At 48.0% G+C, this 17238-nt stretch overlaps 2 protein-coding genes across 7 annotated transcripts in view; one reads left to right on the forward strand and one right to left on the reverse strand.

The window, feature by feature from the left end:
* The window catches only part of LOC309809153 (uncharacterized protein), a 123497-nt gene that overhangs the window by 4632 nt on the left and 101627 nt on the right, over positions 1 to 17238 (forward strand). For 5 of the 6 annotated variants that reach the window (XR_014294819.1, XR_014294820.1, XR_014294821.1 and 2 more), the window contains exon 2: positions 6991 to 7435. Coding sequence is in view for 1 of the 6 variants with exons in the window: in XM_082630002.1 (XP_082486128.1) it covers positions 6991 to 7397 (407 nt within the window). In the remaining 5 variants the exon portion in view is untranslated. Of the gene's footprint in view, positions 1 to 6990; positions 7515 to 17238 lie in introns of those variants that run through there. The other variant, XM_082630002.1, reaches the window with a different exon arrangement.
* DLX2 (distal-less homeobox 2) lies at positions 318 to 3831 on the reverse strand. The gene is made up of 3 exons (XM_082630001.1): positions 2960 to 3831; positions 2282 to 2466; positions 318 to 1770 (listed from the first exon to the last, which is right to left on the reverse strand). The coding sequence occupies exons 1-3, from the start codon at positions 3360 to 3362 to the stop codon at positions 1363 to 1365; spliced, it is 996 nt and encodes a 331-aa protein (XP_082486127.1). The 5' UTR covers positions 3363 to 3831; the 3' UTR covers positions 318 to 1362.

The raw sequence follows: 17238 nt of genomic DNA on the forward strand, positions 1-17238 counted from the left end.
GAGAGCTGGCGAACCTCGCGCAGGAACACGGATGCGGGCAGAGCGTGAACTCTCGCTGCGGCCCTGCGCTGAGAGTGCGGGTCCTCGCCTCGCCGCACCTCTCCGCAAGTCGAAGCCTCCGATAGATGTAAATGTCACTCTTGTCTGACCTAGTTCCCTGCCTGGGCAGCGGCTCGAGCTTCCAGGTCGTGACACCAAGGAAAAAGCGCACACATCCAATGAAAACAATAATTTATTTAAATAATCTCTTCATATTGTAAAATCAACATTAAGAGCATGTTGTTTTCATAATAAATAACCCCAAAATACCTTTCATTTCAAGAACAAAGACTTTAGGATAAGATAAAACAAATCCAAATCAGTAGCTTAGTTAAACTGAGAACATTTTTCGAAGGGAAAAATAAAACGGAGGGGTTGCTGAGGTCACTGCTAAACCGCAGTTTTCACAAGTGGGGATTTACAAAAAAGTCTGAAAAGATGAGTATTTATTTTTATACAAATAAATCAGTGGGAAAATCTGCACAGACACCTTTATTTACAAACGCTGTATCGAAGTCCAGGCTAATAATCCTGAATAGGTTTTAAAAAAGATAATTTAAACACATTTTTTGCAGTGTCCACATATTAAAAAAATCATTTTTTCCCCAACATCAAAATGAGGTCATCCGCAAAGGCACCTAAACTTTTAAAAAAATAAAAATAAAAAAACTCCACTGGTGAAGGATGAGGAGAGAGCTGAGGGAGCGTTCCTGCGAGGAGAGCTAAGGCGGGGGAGGGACGAGGGCTCCAACGGCTGGAAACAGCAGGGCAGAAAAAAAGCGGCGGGCCGCCGGGGTCAAGGGGTCGGGGTGGGGGGGAGGGCAGGCCGGCAGGACCGGGAGGTCAATAACCCCAGAGGACAGGAGCTGAGCCTGGGGGCGGGCAAGGAGAAAGGAGCCTCAGAGGGCCCAGGCAGCCTCGCGGGCGGGGCAGGCGTCCCTCTCCGGGACTCTGCTCGCGGCCCGGGGCGAAAAAGGCGCCGGACTGCCTCGCCGGGCGGGGCGGGGAGGGGAGGGGAGGGGAGGGGAGGGGAGGCAAGTCTGAGGCGGGGCTCAGGTCGGAAAGGCGGCCTTGGCAGGGTTTCTCCCGCGGATGCCGGGTTTCTCCGAGAGGAGCCCGTGGCGCGAGAAGACGCCTTCCAGTCCCTGGCCGCGCGGTGGCCCCGCGAGGGTAGCAGGGCCTGGGGTAGGCCATCCTGGGCCGCCACCTCCGGGAGCGGCGGGTGGCATCATCGGGCCAGCTGGAGGGACCCTATGGCTCTGGGGACGAGCAGTAAGGATAACTGGTCTCTGCTCTCTCAGTCTCTGGCGCAGTCTCCGGGAGTTAGAAAATCGTCCCGGCGCTCACCGGGGCGCCCCCGCCGCCGTGGTGGTGCTGGTGGTGGTGGTGGTGCGGCTGCGGGGTCTGCGCCGGGTGCAGCAGCGGCGCAGCGGCCTGCAGGTGCGAAGCGGAGCCCGAGGCCTGGTGGTACCACGGGTAGTTGCCCAGGAAAGCCGAGGCGGCGCTGCTCGGGCTGGAGCCGGAGCTGCCCGCGCCGCTGCCGCCGCTGCCCGGGCCGCCGCCGCCCCCCATCCGCTGCGGCGCGCCGAAGTCCCAGGAGGTCGGCGCCGAGGCCGGCGGCGAAGCACAAGGTGGCGAGGCGCTGGCCCCCGGGTGCTGCTCCGAAGGGATCTCACCGCTCTTCCACATTTTCTTGAACTTGGATCGGCGGTTCTGGAACCAGATTTTGACCTTTGTGGAAAAGGGACCTGAGCATTAATGGAGGAACCTCGGCCTGGGGCAGAGGAGGGGAGGAAGCTTAGGAAGACAGCTGGTTAAGAGGTGGACACCCTGGGCAGGTAAGCCGATCACGTGCCGCGGCCCCAGAGGGTCTGTCGGTTCCTGCTCCAATGGGAGGTATTCTCAGAAAACCCGAGAGAGCTGATGTGTGTGCACTTAGGTGATGGTGACAGCGGAGGGAGTCAGGAGGGCCACTTGTTTTACCCGCTTAATCAGTAGTACGCGGAAGGACAACTTGCTACCGGATTTCTGTCCACCTCTGTCCTATCCTTTTCTCACACGAGGTGGCACCCTGGGGGATTTCAGCTTCGGGCGTGGAAGTTTAGGCCGCCCAAGGCGCGGGCCTCGAAATCCTTAAAAGTACTATAAAAAATACTTTAAAAAACATAGTCCTAAACCTGCCTGCTTCCTGGCCATCCCAGGCCAGCGCCCTCCTCGTGCCTCCCAGGCCGCGAGCCCTCACCTGAGTCTGGGTGAGGCCCAGAGACGCCGCCAGCTCAGCTCGCTCGGGCAGTGCCAGGTACTGAGTCTTTTGGAAACGCCGCTGAAGAGCCGCCAGCTGGAAACTGGAGTAGATGGTTCGGGGTTTCCGGACTTTCTTTGGCTTCCCGTTTACTATCCGGATTTCAGGCTCGAGGTCCTCTTTCTCTGCAATGAAATGGAATCGTGAGAACCGCGCAACCGCGGGAGCCCAGGAGTTCCCCGCCTGCCGGGAGAGCAGCGTGGAACTTGGCCTAAGCCGGGAGGCGGGTTCTTGGAGACGCTGCGCGGCGCTCAGGCACAACTTTGCAACGCGCGGACCTGCGCCGCCAGCGAACCCGGGAGTCGGCCCCTCCAGGGAAGGGGAAGACAGGCGCAAACCGGGGGAGAAAGGAGCAGCAGGTGGTAGGGAAATGAGGTTGTTGTGGGGCGGCCGCCGAGGCCACCTGGTTCCACCAGCCGAGTACCCGGGTACCCGAGGGACGTACCCGGTGACCCTCGGCCAATTGAAAGTTGAGGAGGGTAAAGGGCGCGAGGCGAGCGGGAAGCAATCAGTGTGAAAGGCCAGGGCTCCAGATGGATCCCCGTCCCAAACATTTTTATTCCACCCATCCCAGGAACTAGACCGACTTGGCACCCTTGACGCGAAAGTTATGCTTACCAGGTTCGTTGTTGGCCGGGGAAGAACTGGTCCCGTAGGGCGCGTAGGAGGTGTAGGCGGCGGTGTAGCCCAGGTCGTAGCCGCTCTTGGCTGAATAAGGGACGTTGCTGAGGCCGCTGGCGTGGTACTGGTAGGAACCCATGTGCGCGTAGGGCGAGCCCCCAGCGCCGCCGCCGCCGCCGCTGCCCGCCGGGTGTTGCTGGTTGGTGTAGTAGCTGCTGTCGGTAGCTGTGGACACCGGGAGTGTGGGCGACTCCTGAGGCTTGTGGAGGCTGCTGCCGTTGCTGCCGCCGGGGCCAGCGCCGCCGCCGGTCGGGGGCTGCTGTTGCTGGTGGTACGTGCTGGAGGCCGTGATCTGGGTCGAGTGCATATCAGCCACCAGACTGTCAAAGACTCCAGTCATCCTGGCCCGGGACGGGAAAGAGCAGGGGTGGCGGGCGCGAGGCGGGTTGCGAGGCGCCTCCTCCGTCTCTCCCTGTCCCCTCCAGCAGCCAATGTAATTACAGTGGGGGAGGGGGGAGGAAAACAAGAAATGCGGCAATGGTCTAGGCAACTCCTCCTCCGGGGGAGGCGATCACCGTGCACTGCTCGGGACAGAGGCCTCCGGCCGCATCCTCTCTCCGCCTCTCGGGCCGCTCGGCTCCTTGCCCAGCGCGGGCTTGGGCGAGGGGCGGGCAGTGGAGGGGGCAGGGGTGGCGGGGCCTGGCCAGGGCTCCGGGAGGAGGTGAGAGCAGGTGAGCAGCCCCAAGCAGCTTTACGATTGTCTGTGGGCCGGGCTCCCGCAGGGTGGGCATTTAACACTCGTCACGTGAGCTCAGGCGACGTCACCTAGCAACGGCCAATCAGAAGCGCCGAGCCACAAGGCTTCTGGAGCTCAGGAACGCCGGGCGCGGGGCGGGGGTGTGGGGGGAAATCACAGGGCTGGCGCTGCGGCTGCTGTGGTCGTGGGTGCAGACAGGCTGCTGCTGAATGTGAGCTGCGAAGCGAGGGGCTGGAGGCGGGGGGCGGGGAATCAGGGTGACCGATGGCAGGAGGACAGAAGGCGTGAAGACGGAGACTGTCATTTCGCCTCCGAGAAGAAGAAATGGGGTCTCCCAACCCATTCTGTGTACAAGTGTCGACCAATTCCAGTGATTCATACTTTCACGTCCGAGGTCAGCTTTCAAACATTAATCAAAATAAAGCGGTGCGGAGAGCCCGGCCAGTTCTAGCTCCGCTTTTCCTCGAAGGGTCTGGCATTTACTGTTGTCAGCCACTCGGCACTTGACAGAGTCCCTTGATATAGTGGTATAATAATAATACCTGCTTCCTAACCAACCCACAGGGATATTAGGACAATTAATTCGATAATATTTAAACTATTTTCCTTGTTCCTTGAGAGAAAAGCTATATAAATTCAAAGGTAGTATTGCTAATGATATATTTGAAAGCATTTTCCCTTGTACTTTTCTGACACACCGAGACTCTGAGTAATTACGTGTATTTGATAGCTAATTGACAACCGAAAAACGATCCCGGGGATTTCCTCTCTAGGTTGGACTGACCAGATGGCCTTCAAAGTTCGTTCTAACTTTAAATTCCATGTTTTTACGAAAAAGGAAATGGGATGATACTTTGGTGAGAGTGTTGTCTCGATACTACAAATCTTGCTAAATTTACAGAAACAGAAAAGTTTTATCTCATGCACTTAACCCTATTTTACAGTTTTTTTCACTTTAGGGCGGTGTTTGGCCCTATCATTGCAATTTCTTCTTCTTTTGAATCTGAAGTGGCGACTTCCTTTATATCTCTGTTTCCTGGTGGTTGGAAACCGTGGCCCGGAGTTGAGGGACACTCGCCTTTACCGGAGTCCGCAGTTCCTGCCTTGTGGCGCCACCTGGTGGAAGTGTTCGTGATTGCGGTGGGCCCAGTAGACGGTCTAATCACGCCGAGGCGCCAGCCTCTGAAACCCCCCAAAAGAACAAAATAGTAATTAAAAGCCACAAAATTGTGCTAGTGCGCGCCATCTGAAGCACCCCGTTCTAAAGACATAACACGTCGCTGAAAGAACTTGTTACAACAACTGCCTAATGGAAAACAAGTTAATACTTTGAAAAATATCTTTGGTTTTCTTCCTCAGAAAAAGCAAGTGTGTAATTAAAACTGCAGCATCCACATAGCTCACTCTCTGCGGAATAGTGAGGAACGTAATCCGCCTGGATTTAGTTTGCAGCCTTCCTCTTGGTTACAGAAGGCCCCTAGATGGAGAAGCGGGAGCTGGTTTAGAAAGCTCCGGGAGGTGGGTCTCGCCACAGGCCGCATTGCCTCATCAGTGCATTGCGCTCAGCCTGCCGCTTTGTGGGCCCCAGTCTCAAACTTAACCTCTTGATATGTAATCAAGATTGCTTTCTGGTGTCCTGACACCAAGTTACAAATCTTTCTGTCACCACAGTGGTAGCTGTTTTGACCTAAGGTAAAAACTTGTTTTCCTATTGAAAACGAAATATAAAAGATCTAATTTCCATAACCTTGCCGTCTTTCTGCTCCTTTGTTCCCACCCCAAGCATGTACTCCAGACTTTTTCATGGTGGCAAATGTGTTTAATTTTATTAACTGTGAGAACCTGCATTAATGGCCTGAAGTCCAGGTCAGCTAGATCTGGAAAATAGCATCTTCCTGGAAGGAAATATGACCCCAGTTCCCCTTTAACTGCAAAACAAGGGACTTGTTTGTATGTGGGAGAAAAGACCGGAGGCAATGAGCAAAGAAAGAGAGGGAGAGAGAGGCAGAATTTACAATTGCATTTGGAGAATCAAGTAAAGACCTGAGATGTTAATTCTGATAATCTGGGCACAAATCTGGGTTTGCCTAAATTATCAGATCACAATATCCAAACGATTTCCTCACTTTGGTCTAAAGTCAGGGAGACAGTACTGTAGAGAACTGACACTCTTGTCCACAGTTCAGAGTAGGGGGATGCCTCTCCATAGTGATTTGAGAGGAGTTTAGGGGGGGCTCAGACCGAGTTTGGGGTAATAGACATGCCTCCTTGCAGCCAAAATTCCTCCTCCACCTCAGGGCACCCTCCTTCCCCTTTTCTGCTTTCAGTTTTCTAGAGAAGGATGGGGGAAGGAAGGGGGCTCAGTGTCTCTGCTCTGGTCTTCTATGTTCCAGTACGGTCGCTGAGACCTTCCTGTTTTGGATCCCATGCCCACCAGCTTGTCGCGACAGCCCTTTATCTGTCTCCTCCCTTGGGAGCCTCGTGACAAGCCTTGCAGGCAAGGACAGAATCATAGTTCCCATTGTACACATGAACAGTGAGGCTCCAGGGCAGAAACAACTTCCTCTGAGTTAGGTACCCCTCCTTTCTCTGTTGCCATAGTGTAAACCACAGGGTACTTACCGTAAGCCTTGGTCGAACAGCTGCCAACCTCTGGCAGACAGCGAGCGGCTCTGGAGAACAGGTCTGCTGCGCCTTGCTTTCACCACTGGCCTGGGTCAGGCATTTAGGGCTTCCCCTGGCTCTGCGCACAGCCTCTGCCCGACCACTGGGCGTCCTCCATTACACAGAAAGCGGACGCCGAGGGGTGCCGGGATGGGGGGGTGGGGGAAGAGGATGACCCCTGCCGGCAGGGGGGGCGGGGTGGGCGCCGAAGTGCCGTTTGTGCGCAGCCGGGACAGGCTCATTCTCACTCGCCTACGTCACTCGGGGTCACACGCGCTGCTGCTGGACTGCCCCCCTGTTCCCACTCTGCACTCTGCCGTCGAGGGTCCCAGGCAGCTAGTCTCGCTTACCATGCCACGTACTGTGCCAGGTGCTGGGAGTTCCTGTTCTCCAGTACCTTACAGTCTCGTGGAAAAAGCAGATACATTGCGACAACTAATACAGTAGTAACGGCCAGCTTTTATTTCTTGAGAGTTTCCTTAAGTCCAGGAGTTCTGACAAGCACTGACCCCTGGGAACCATCCTATGTGGTGGGTTCACAATTATCCACATCGAGGAAACCAAGGCTTACAGAGACTGATTTTTTTTTCTTTTTTTTTTGCTTCAGGACACGCAGCAGCGTCAGGACTCGAACGCAGGTCCAGGCCACAGAGGCAAGGCCGCTGCTGCCGGGGTCCGGTTTCAGGCCTGGGGGTCACGGGAGATCGCCGCGGCACACCCACCTCTCCCGGGCCAGGGGCTCCGAGGCAGAGGGACGGCTTAGGAAGGGGCCCTGCGGCCCCAGGAGCGGACTGGAAGGAGAGGCTTCTCCGGGAGACTAGCCTGCGCGGGCACGGCTCGCGACCCGGGATCATCCCGGAACAGACTCGAGGGTCACTGTTTGGCGCGGGGAAGGCGGGCGCCCCCTCCCGCTCCGCCCGCGAACCGCAGCTCCGCGCAGGTGTTTTGTCCCCGCTGAGTTGCCGCACCTCCGCTCCCTGCTCGAGTGAGCCCAAAAGGGCTTGGCGAGAGTGAGCCGACGGTCAGCGTTCACAGCCCCGAACCTTCCGCGGGTGAGTCATGGCGCTGGGTGGTCAGTTCAACATGCTTCTAGAACTTTCAGACCAATTTCCCCGACTACCTTCTAGGTCTTCCTGACCCAGAACCAGGCCCATTTCGCTTTACTGCCTCTTCAGTGGTTGAAGGAAAGAGAGCAAAAGCGGGGTTTCCTGACCCGCCAGGGCGCCCAGACTGGGGCGAAGGGTCCCCCGGGTTCTGAGGCGCTGCGCAGGGCCTCAGTGTCCAGCTGGGGCTCGCAAGGCCGGAGACTAGGCAAGGCGGACAAGCTTCAGTGAGCGAGAGGGACGCGTTCTCTTTCCGCGGCTAAAAGCTTCAGAGCTCAGTGTCGGATCAGGCGGGCCAGGAACGCTGATGGAGTAAGTTACGCCCCCGCCCGCCCCCCAGCTCCGAACACTGGGACCTTCATTTTGCACTTTCAGTTGCACCCACGTGGGGTGATAAGAGGTGTGCAAACAAATGGGTCTCAACAAGGTTTATTCTTGAACCTGAAAGAAAACAATCTCCGCCTCTTTGCCCTAGGCACCGCATGGGCGGACGCCGCAGGCAACGTTTGCGTCGGGCGAGCTCAGGTGCCTGCGGGGCGGGCGGGGAGAGCTGTGTTCATTCCGGAACCTCCTGCCCTCTGCGTGCCCAGCCACGGTTGACTGCTGCCTGTCAGGTTGAAGGGTAACTCCTCCCATAAGAGGGGCGGAGGTGAAGCCCTGTGCGGACGCCCAAACTCGATGGTCACCCCCTGAGGCTCATGGTGCTGGGTTGTCAGTTATAGCATACTTCTGGAACTTTCAGAGCCAATTTCGCCTTGTGCCTTACAGGTCTTAGACTCTAGTCAGGTCCATTTCACTTTATTGTCTATTCAGTGGTTGAAGCAACCCGCCCCCCAGTACCAAACGGGAAAAGAACTTGGAAGGAACCGTTTGAAACTCAGAGTACCGTTTTGGGTACACGGATTCCCTTCTCTCCACCCCCGACCCTTCCTCATCACACACTAAAGAGCTGTGCCACCTCCTATGGATGTGCTGACTCCTGGGCTCGGGAGCCAGACTTTTCTGGGTTGAACCGCTGCTCTTACTGTGTGACCTTGAGAAAAAGACAATTTTTCTGTGCTTCGTTGTTTTTGCATCTGTAGAATGCGGGTAATAATAATACCTTCCTGGAGGGAGTGGCAAAGTAGGTGAAGAGGATTAAGAGGTACAAACTACTACTATGTATAAAATAAATGTTAACAATGATATAGTGGGGCTTCCCTGGTGGCGCAGTGGTTGAGAGTCCGCCTGCCGATGCAGGGGACACGGGTTCGTGCCCCGGTCTGGGAAGATCCCACATGCTGCGGAGCGGCTGGGCCCGTGAGCCATGGCTGCTGAGCCTGCGCGTGTGGAGCCTGTGCTCCGCAATGGGAGAGGCCACAACAGTGAGAGGCCCGCTTACCGCAAAAACAAAACAAACAAACAAAAAACAATCATGTAATGTACAGCACTGAGAATATAGCCAATACTTTATGATAACTTTATATGGAGTATAAGCTATAAAAATACTGAATCATTATGTTGTACACCTGAAATTAATATTGTAAGTCAACTCTACTTAAATCAAAAACAAAAACAAGCAAACAAACAAAAAACCCAATACCTTCCTCCTGGGATTATTGTGTGGGAACATACCACCACGTGTTTTCTTGTCTGCTGCCCTGTTTATCTGGAGAACTGGGCATTCTCTGGCCTAGGCTCTGCAGGTTCTAAAAGGCCAAGGCGAGGGTGTTGCCCCATTTTCTTCTCCAGTGCGTAAGGATGCTTTCTCCAGGTGGCAGGCTGAGAGCAGAGAAGGCCTGCTAACTCCAGCGGACCAGAGCTGGGGATATGGGCGTTGGCCTCCCAGTCGCAGTGCAGGGCCCATGTGCCTTAAAAGGAAGAGGTCAGGAGCTGGGACGTGGGGAGTGCAGGGCTGCCTGCAGCACTGAATTTAGGAAAGGCTCTCAGGCTACTTACTACCTAACTCATGTAGCATTGCACTATCCTCATTTAGTCCCCTGGGCAGAGTCCCTCTATGCTGAGCCTTAGGTAGTTTCCCTGTGTGGCATGCCCGGGCTGCTTCTACACCTCTCTGAAACCGTAGAGGTGGATGAAGAGGAGCCCTGCAAGTTATTCATAGGGAACTGACTATAGCTATGTCCAGCTTCTTGCATCCTTTTTTAGATAAAAGGAAATGTTGTTATTGTTAACAGATTACAAAGTAATTTGTCAGAGAATCAAATAGTATTAGAAATATATTGGAGTGGTTAAAAGTATAGGCTCTGGGCTCAATTCCTAGCTTGGCCATTTGCAAGCTGTGTGACCTTGGGAAAATTACTTAACTTCTCTGTGCCTCAATTTAGTGTTTAATCAGAATAAAACTTCATCATTTGGACTAGTAATGGAAAATTGTGGAATAGAACAAGTGCTGTCTCCCCAAATCTGATCTTTTGGGGAACACAGCTAGACCACCATTTCCACCAAACCCTTGCACTTAGGTTAATGATGTGATTCAATTCTAGGCTATGAGTGGAACAGAGTGGGAGTCACGAGTACCACTCCTAAGATGGGCCATTTAAGACAGAGTTGAGACTCTTTCCTGCCCTTCTTCCACTGGCTGGAACCAGAGTCAACTTAGACTTTGCACACTGTCACTTCCACGGCATTCTGTTGGCCAAAGCAAGTCATAAAGCCAGTCCAGAGTCAAAAGGGGAAGTAGACTTAAGATGACCAACTCATCTTGGTTTGCCCATGACTTTCCTGCCATTAGCACTTTAAGTTCTGTGTCCCAGGAACCCCCTCAGTCTGGGGTAAATTGGGATGGCTGGTCACTCTAAGTAGACTCCACCTCTTTGTGGGAAGAGCTACAAAGTCACATTGCAAAGTGCATAGTTATAGGGAGGGATGAAGAAATGGGACATTTTTTACAGTCAGTCTACTACAATGCCTATGAGGTTTCCAAGTAGAGTATCAGGTATCATTTGACTCTTATTTATTTATTTGGCTGTGTCGGGTCTTAGTTGCGGCACGCGGGATCTTCGTTGTGGCACGTGGGATCTCTTACTTGCGGCACACGGTCTTCTCTCTAGTTGTGGCGTGCAGGCTTTAGAGCACGCAGGCTTAGTTACCCTGCGGCATGTGGGATCTTAGTTCCCCGACCAGGAATCAAACCCGCGTCCCCTGCATTGGAAGGTGGATTCTTAACCACTGGACTACCGGGAAGTCCTTCATTTGACTCATAAGAAAGGTCTGGTCTGGAAATAAATTTGGGGTGTGTGTGTGTGTGTGTATGTGTGTGAGATTATCTAATATTTATTGAGCAACTGAATGACAGATACTACTATAGTAAACTTTTAAAAATAAAAATAATATCTTCAAACTATTTAGTTTTAATCCTTACAAATTAAATAGGAAAATACATACTGTTTATCTCCACTTTACAGATGGAAATAGGAGTTTAAAGTATTGTTTCTTGAGATAAAAGGAGAGCAAGATAAAAGGAAACTGATGGTGAGGGATGGAGATAACAAATCTAGCAAATCTACCAAAAGCTGATATATGGTTCCCAAATACAGCAATTTGAGGCTAATTAGCATAGGGGGAATGTCTTGACACACCTTGATTAGGTTCTGATGGACCTGGTAAATTATTGTTATTATTATTTTTTATACATCTATTGGAGTATAATTGCTTTACAATGTTGTGTTAGTTTCTGCTGTATAACAAAGTGCATCAGCTATATGTATACATATATCCCCATATCCCCTCCCTCTTGAGCCTCCCTCCCTCCCTCCCTATCCCACCTCTCTAGGTGGTCACAAAGCACCGAGCTGATCTCTCCGTGCTATGCAGCTGCTTCCCACTAGCTGTCTATTTTGCATTTGGTAGTGTATATATGTCCATGCCACTCTCTCACTTCGTCCTAGCCTCCCCTAACCCCCCTCAAGTCCGTTCTCTACGTCTGTGTCTTTATTCCTGCCCTGACATTAGGTCCATCAGTACCATTTTCTAGATTCCACATGTATGCGTTAGCATACGATATTTGTTTTTCTCTTTCTGACTTACTTCACTCTGTATGACAGACTCTAGGCCCATCCACCTCACTACAAATAACTCAATTTTGTTCATTTTTATGGCTGAGTAATTTTCCATTGTATATAGGTGCCACATCCTCATTATCCATTCATCTGTCGATGGACACTTAGGTTGCTTCCATCTCCTGGCTATTGTAAATAGTGCTGCAATGAACATTGTATTACATGACTCTTTTTTTTTTTGTAAAAATAACAAATTATTTACTGCTTTATAATGTTAAAGTATTTCACCAAGACAAGTTGCAGTCAAATTAATGTGAGTCATGGAAAATGAAATACATAAAGATGTATTTATACAAGTGTAGACTAAATATTTTCCATAGAGACTCTTTTTGAATTATGGTTTTCTCAAGGTATATGCCCACTAGTGGGATTGCTGTGTCATATGGTAGTTTTATTATTAGTTTTTTAAGTAATCTCCATACTGTCCTCCATAGTGGCTGTATCAATTTTCATTCCCACCAACAGTGCAGGAGGGTTCCCTTTTCTCCACACCCTCTCCAGCATTTATTGTTTGTAGATTTTTGATGATGGCCATTCTGACTGGTGTGAGGTGATAATCTCATTGTGGTTTTTTTGATTTGCATTTCTCTAATGATTAGTGATGTTGAGCATCTTTTCATCTGTTTCTTGGCAATCTGTGTGTCTTCTTTGGAGAAATGTCTGTTTAGGTCTTCTGCCCATTTTTGGATTAGGTTGTTTGTTTTTTGCTATTGAGCTGCATGAGCTGCTTGTATATTTTGGAGATTAATCCTTTGTCTGTTGCTTCATTTGCAAGCAACGTTGCATATTTTCTCTCATTCTTTTTTTTTTTTTTTGCGGTACGCGGGCCTCTCACTGTTGTGGCCTCTCCTGTTGCGGAGCACAGGCTCCAGATGCGCAGGCTCAGTGGCCGTGGCTCACGGGCCCAGCCGCTCCATGGCATGTGGGATCTTCCCGGACCGGGGCATGAACCCGTGTCCCCTGCATTGGCAGGCGGACTCTCAACCACTGCGCCACCAGGGAAGCCCTTCTCTCATTCTTGGGTTGTCTTTTCATCTTGTTTATGGTTTCCTTTGCTGTGCAAAGGCTTTTAAGTTTCATTAGGTCCCATTTGTTTATTTTTGTTTTTATTTCCATTTCTCTAGGGGGTGGGTCAAAGAGGATATTGCTGTGATTTATGTCATAGAGTGTTCTGCCTATGTTTTCCTCTAAGAGTTTTACAGTGTCTGGCCTTACATTTAGGACTTGGTAAATTATTAATATTTAGAATAGTAAGCCTTGAGTAATTCAGAAAAAGTTGAAATATATTCACATGTATTTCTACTTTAATTTCGTTTTGGTCAGAGAACATACTCTGAAGGATTCTAATCTTTTGAAATGTAATGAGACTTGTTTTATGACCCATATACGGTCTGATTCAGTGACTGTAATAAGTGTGTTTGAAAAGAACCTATATTCTGTAGTTGTTGGATATAATGTTCTAAAATGTCAATTAAGTCAAGGTGGTTGATAGTATTGTTGAGAATTTCTGTTTTTACTGTTTTTGTTTGTTGCCTTCTATCAATTGCCGAGAGAAAGGTATTAAGGTATTCAATAATGATTGTGTTAGTTTTTCCCTTTAATTCTGCCAACTTTTTCTTTATGTATCTTGAACTTTGTTATTAGGCACATACATATTTATGTCTTCCTAATTAATTAGATCTCTTATAATTGTGAAATGTCTGACTATTTCTCTGGTAATACTCCATCTTGAAGACTACTTTATATAATAATTATATAGCTAATCCGGATTTTTTTATGCTTACTGTTTGCAGGGTTTTTTTTTAAGCATCTTTTTTTTAACCTATATATCTCTGTATTTAAAGTGTCATATTAGTGAGAGTCCAACTGGGGGACAGAAACTACAGTAATTTGAACCAGAAAAGTTTAATATAAAGAATTATTAAGTAAAAGAGGGGATTGGAATAATGAGCGCTTGATTAGTAAAAAGCCAAAAAAAAAATCTCAAGAATATAAGAAGAGCAGATATAAGTAGCACCCCTATTTCTAAGGCTGAGATAGGGTGCCCAAGGAAGGGTCTCTCCCTCCACCTCCCTCTTGCCAAAGCTGATGCAAAGCTCCACCTTGCTGGAGAGGGTTGGGCCATAGCTCGCAGTATGGCAGAAAAGTCAATGTGGTGCCACATCAACAAATCTTGCTGGAAATCCACCTTCTGGAACTTGCCAGAAACTTGCCCTCTAGGATGCTGAGGAAAGTTGTTCACACAGAGGTGGTTTCTGCTGTGAGACTGCCCAAGGGGTTCTGGAGAATCTGCTGGATGCTGGCTGCTGCTGACCATTGTGCACTTAGGAGTTGGGCACTAGAGAAGCTGACAGTGTTGTAGGTGTCTGGTGAGAGAGCACTCTGAAGCCAGCAAAGAAAACCTTTTCTTCCTGCAACGTATCTCCAGTGGTCACCACTGACAAAGCTTAATATTGTGGCAGGTGGCAAAGGGAAAATATTTAGATTCCTAACTCCATTTTTACAGAGCCTGAAAAGAAAGATGAATTTGGGGCTGAGGGGCAAAATACTGATAATTGGCACAAGTGTGTCTCTTGAAAGCATGTAGTTGGGTCTTGCTTTTCTACTGAGTCTGATAATCTCTGCTTTTTAATTGGAATGTTTGGTCCATTGACATTTACTGTAAATCATTGGTAAATTTGGATTTGGGTCTACCATTTTACTATTTGTTTTCTATTGGTTCTACTGAGTTTTTGTTTTGTTTTGTTTTTACTGTTTCTTTGTTCCTTCCTCACTGTTTTCTCTTAAGTCAATTAGGTTTTTTTAGAATTCCATTTTATTTTCTCTATTTTTTAGTTATTCTTCTTTGCATTTTTGTTTTGAATGGTTGCTCTAGTGATTACAGTATACATCCTTAAAGTTTTCTTAGAGCCTACTTAGAGTTTTGGTTCCATTTAATGCAAAATATAAAAATTTTGCAACCATACAGTTTCACTTACCCCCAATTCTTTATGCCAGAGGTCAACAAACTGTGACATTTGGGCCAAATCTTGCCCCGTACCTGCTTTTTTTTTTTTATTGCAACACAACTATACCCATTTATTTTTGTATTGTCTGTGGATGCTTTTATGTTATGATGGCAGAGTTGAGTAGTTGCAACAGAGACCATATATCAATAGCTTACAGAGTCTAAAATATTTCCCATCTGGTCCCTTACAGAAAAAGTTTGTTGACTCCAGTTTATGCTACGGTTGTCATATGTATTAATATAAGTATGCTAAAAATACCACAATATTATAATTTGCTTTATATGGTCATATGTATTTAAATATATTAAGAGAAGAAAGATTGTCTTTTATATTTATCTACATTTTTACTACTTCTGGTCATCTTTATTTCTCCCTGAAGATCTGAATTTCCATCTGGTATCATTTCTATTCGGCCTGAATTTCTTCCTTTAGCATTTCTTATAGTGTACTTCTGTTGGTGATGAATTCTTTTAGTTGTCATTTATCTGAAAACATCTTTATTTTGCTTTCATTGCTTTTTTAAAATTAATTTTTGGCTGCATTGGGTGTTTGTTGCTGCATGCAGGCCTTTTCCAGTTGTGGTGAGCGGGGGCTACTCTTCATTGCAGTGTGCGGGTTTCTTATTGCAGTGGCTTGTCTTGTTGTGAAGCATGGGCTCTAGGAGCGTGGGCTTCAGTAGTTGTGGCATGCTGGCTCAGTAGTTGTGGCTTGCGGACTCTAGAGTGCAGGCTCAGTAGTTGTGGTGCATGGGCTTAGTTGCTCCGCGGCTTGTGGGATCTTCCTGGACGAGGGCTCAAACCCATGTCCCCTGCATTGGCAGGCAGATTCTTAACCACTGTGCCACCAGGGAAATCCCTGCTTTCATTGTTGAAGGATATTTTCACTGGAGGTAGAATTTCAAGTTGAAAGTTTTTTATTCTTTAAATGCTTTAAAGATGTTGCATCACTGTCTTATGGCCTTCATTGTTTCAGATGAGAAGTTGGATAGTAAAGGTATCATTGTAGTAATGAGCTGTTTTTCTCTGGCTGCTTTAAATATTCTTCTCTTTATCTTTGATTTTCAGCAGTTTAACTGTGATATACATAGATGTGTTTTTCATTTCTTCTGCTTGGGTTTTGCTGGGCTTCTTGAATTTGTAAATTTATATCTTTCACCAAGTTAGGAGACTGTTTGGGCACTATTTCTTGACATTTTGGAGGGCTTCTTCTCTCTTCTTGATAATTTTGGGGTTCAAGTTATATGTATGTTAGATTGCTTGATATTGTCCTATAGGTCTCTGGGACTCTTCCATTTTTTTTTTCCTTTGTGTTTTTCAAACTGAATAATTTCTAGTTCTGACTTTCTTCTACCATCTCAATCTGTCCAGTAAGTGCAGTTTTAATTTCATATACATATTTTTTTCAATTCTAGGATTTCCATTTGGTTCTTTTTTATAGTTTTTATTTTTTGCTTAGGTTCTCTATTTGTTCATTCATTATGTGCACATTTTCTTTTATACCTTTGAACATATTTATAATAGTTCCTTTAAATTCCTTGCATGCTAATTCCAACATCTGGGTCATTTTAGTGTTGGTCTTTATTGATTGCAACTCATTATTGGTTGTGAAATAAAATTAGAAAGTTGTGCCTATCATTAAATGATCAAAAAAGAATGAAAATAGCAATGTGCATAGTGAGCACCTTATTTTGTGAAAAAATTATTTATATATGTATATATAAACACATATGTGTTCTTAGTTGCTATGTAAAATGTATTTATTATTGTGGTTATGGTAAAAAAATGTTTGAAAGCCACCAGCCAGAAGACAGATATGTAATGGGATCTGTTTCAGAAGAAAGACCTCAAGTTCTTAGAACCAGAGCTTTCCTGAGGGAAACAAATGTATGTATAGATCTGGTGAGCTCTTTTATTTCAAAGGAGTAAAAAGAGAAGGTAGAAGTACTTGATTGGTATTTGCTAAAATTTGGCTCTCTGTATTAGGATCTCTAGGACTCTTGTTAAAAAATTAAAATGGTGCTTTCTAGATCTGGCTCAGAGGTTCCCAGGGAAGAGCAGGAGAAACCTGCTTTTAACAAGTTCCCTCAGGTGACCCTTAGTGAAAGGAAAATCTGAGAACAGAGGTTTACACTAGAGCTTAGCATGTGTGAAAGAAATGATAATAATGGCCACCATTCATTGAGCTTTGACTTGATAACTGAAGCCAGAGAGGCTAAGTAATCCATCTGAGATCACACACCTTGGAAGTGATGGACCTGGGATGCCAATGAGGATTATCTGACCTTAAACCCTAGCTCTGAACCACTGAGTGGAGTGGGGTCTAAGATACCAAGTCTGCAGAGAGGCAGGGAAGTCAGTTGCCCTAAGCAGTGGTTTGGTGGGGCTCTACTGTGTTAGCTGTGTGACCTCAGATTCCACAAGTTCTTTGGGCTTTGATTTTCTTCTCTGTAAAATGAGGGTCTAATGACACTTCCCCCTCAGGTTTTGGAGGGGTGTGGGCTGCATTACATGGTGGATGAGTGCTATAGGTCTCTGTATTCTGTCTTTTTATCACACTCTTCCCTTTCCTCAAAAAAGCAAAGTAATGAAGGGAGTGTGAAGGAGATCATGGGTCCTTTTGCAGCCAAACATGGGGAGAGAGGACCTCACAGGCTCGGAGGAATGGAGGCCAGCTCTGGGAATGCAGG

This window comes from Mesoplodon mirus, assembly GCF_964341445.2.
Source record: "Mesoplodon mirus genome assembly, chromosome: 8".
NCBI lineage: Eukaryota > Metazoa > Chordata > Mammalia > Artiodactyla > Ziphiidae > Mesoplodon > Mesoplodon mirus.

Excerpts from the sequence above, each read along its gene's own strand:
- DLX2 (XM_082630001.1), bottom strand. The coding sequence starts at position 3,362 with ATGACTGGAGTCTTTGACAGTCTGGTGGCTGATATGCACTCGACCCAG. Across the intron at positions 2,467-2,959 it reads CCCGGCCAACAACGAACCTG|AGAAAGAGGACCTCGAGCCT; the intron begins GTAAGCATAACT and ends ATTTCATTGCAG. Across the intron at positions 1,771-2,281 it reads TGGGCCTCACCCAGACTCAG|GTCAAAATCTGGTTCCAGAA; the intron begins GTGAGGGCTCGC and ends TTTTCCACAAAG.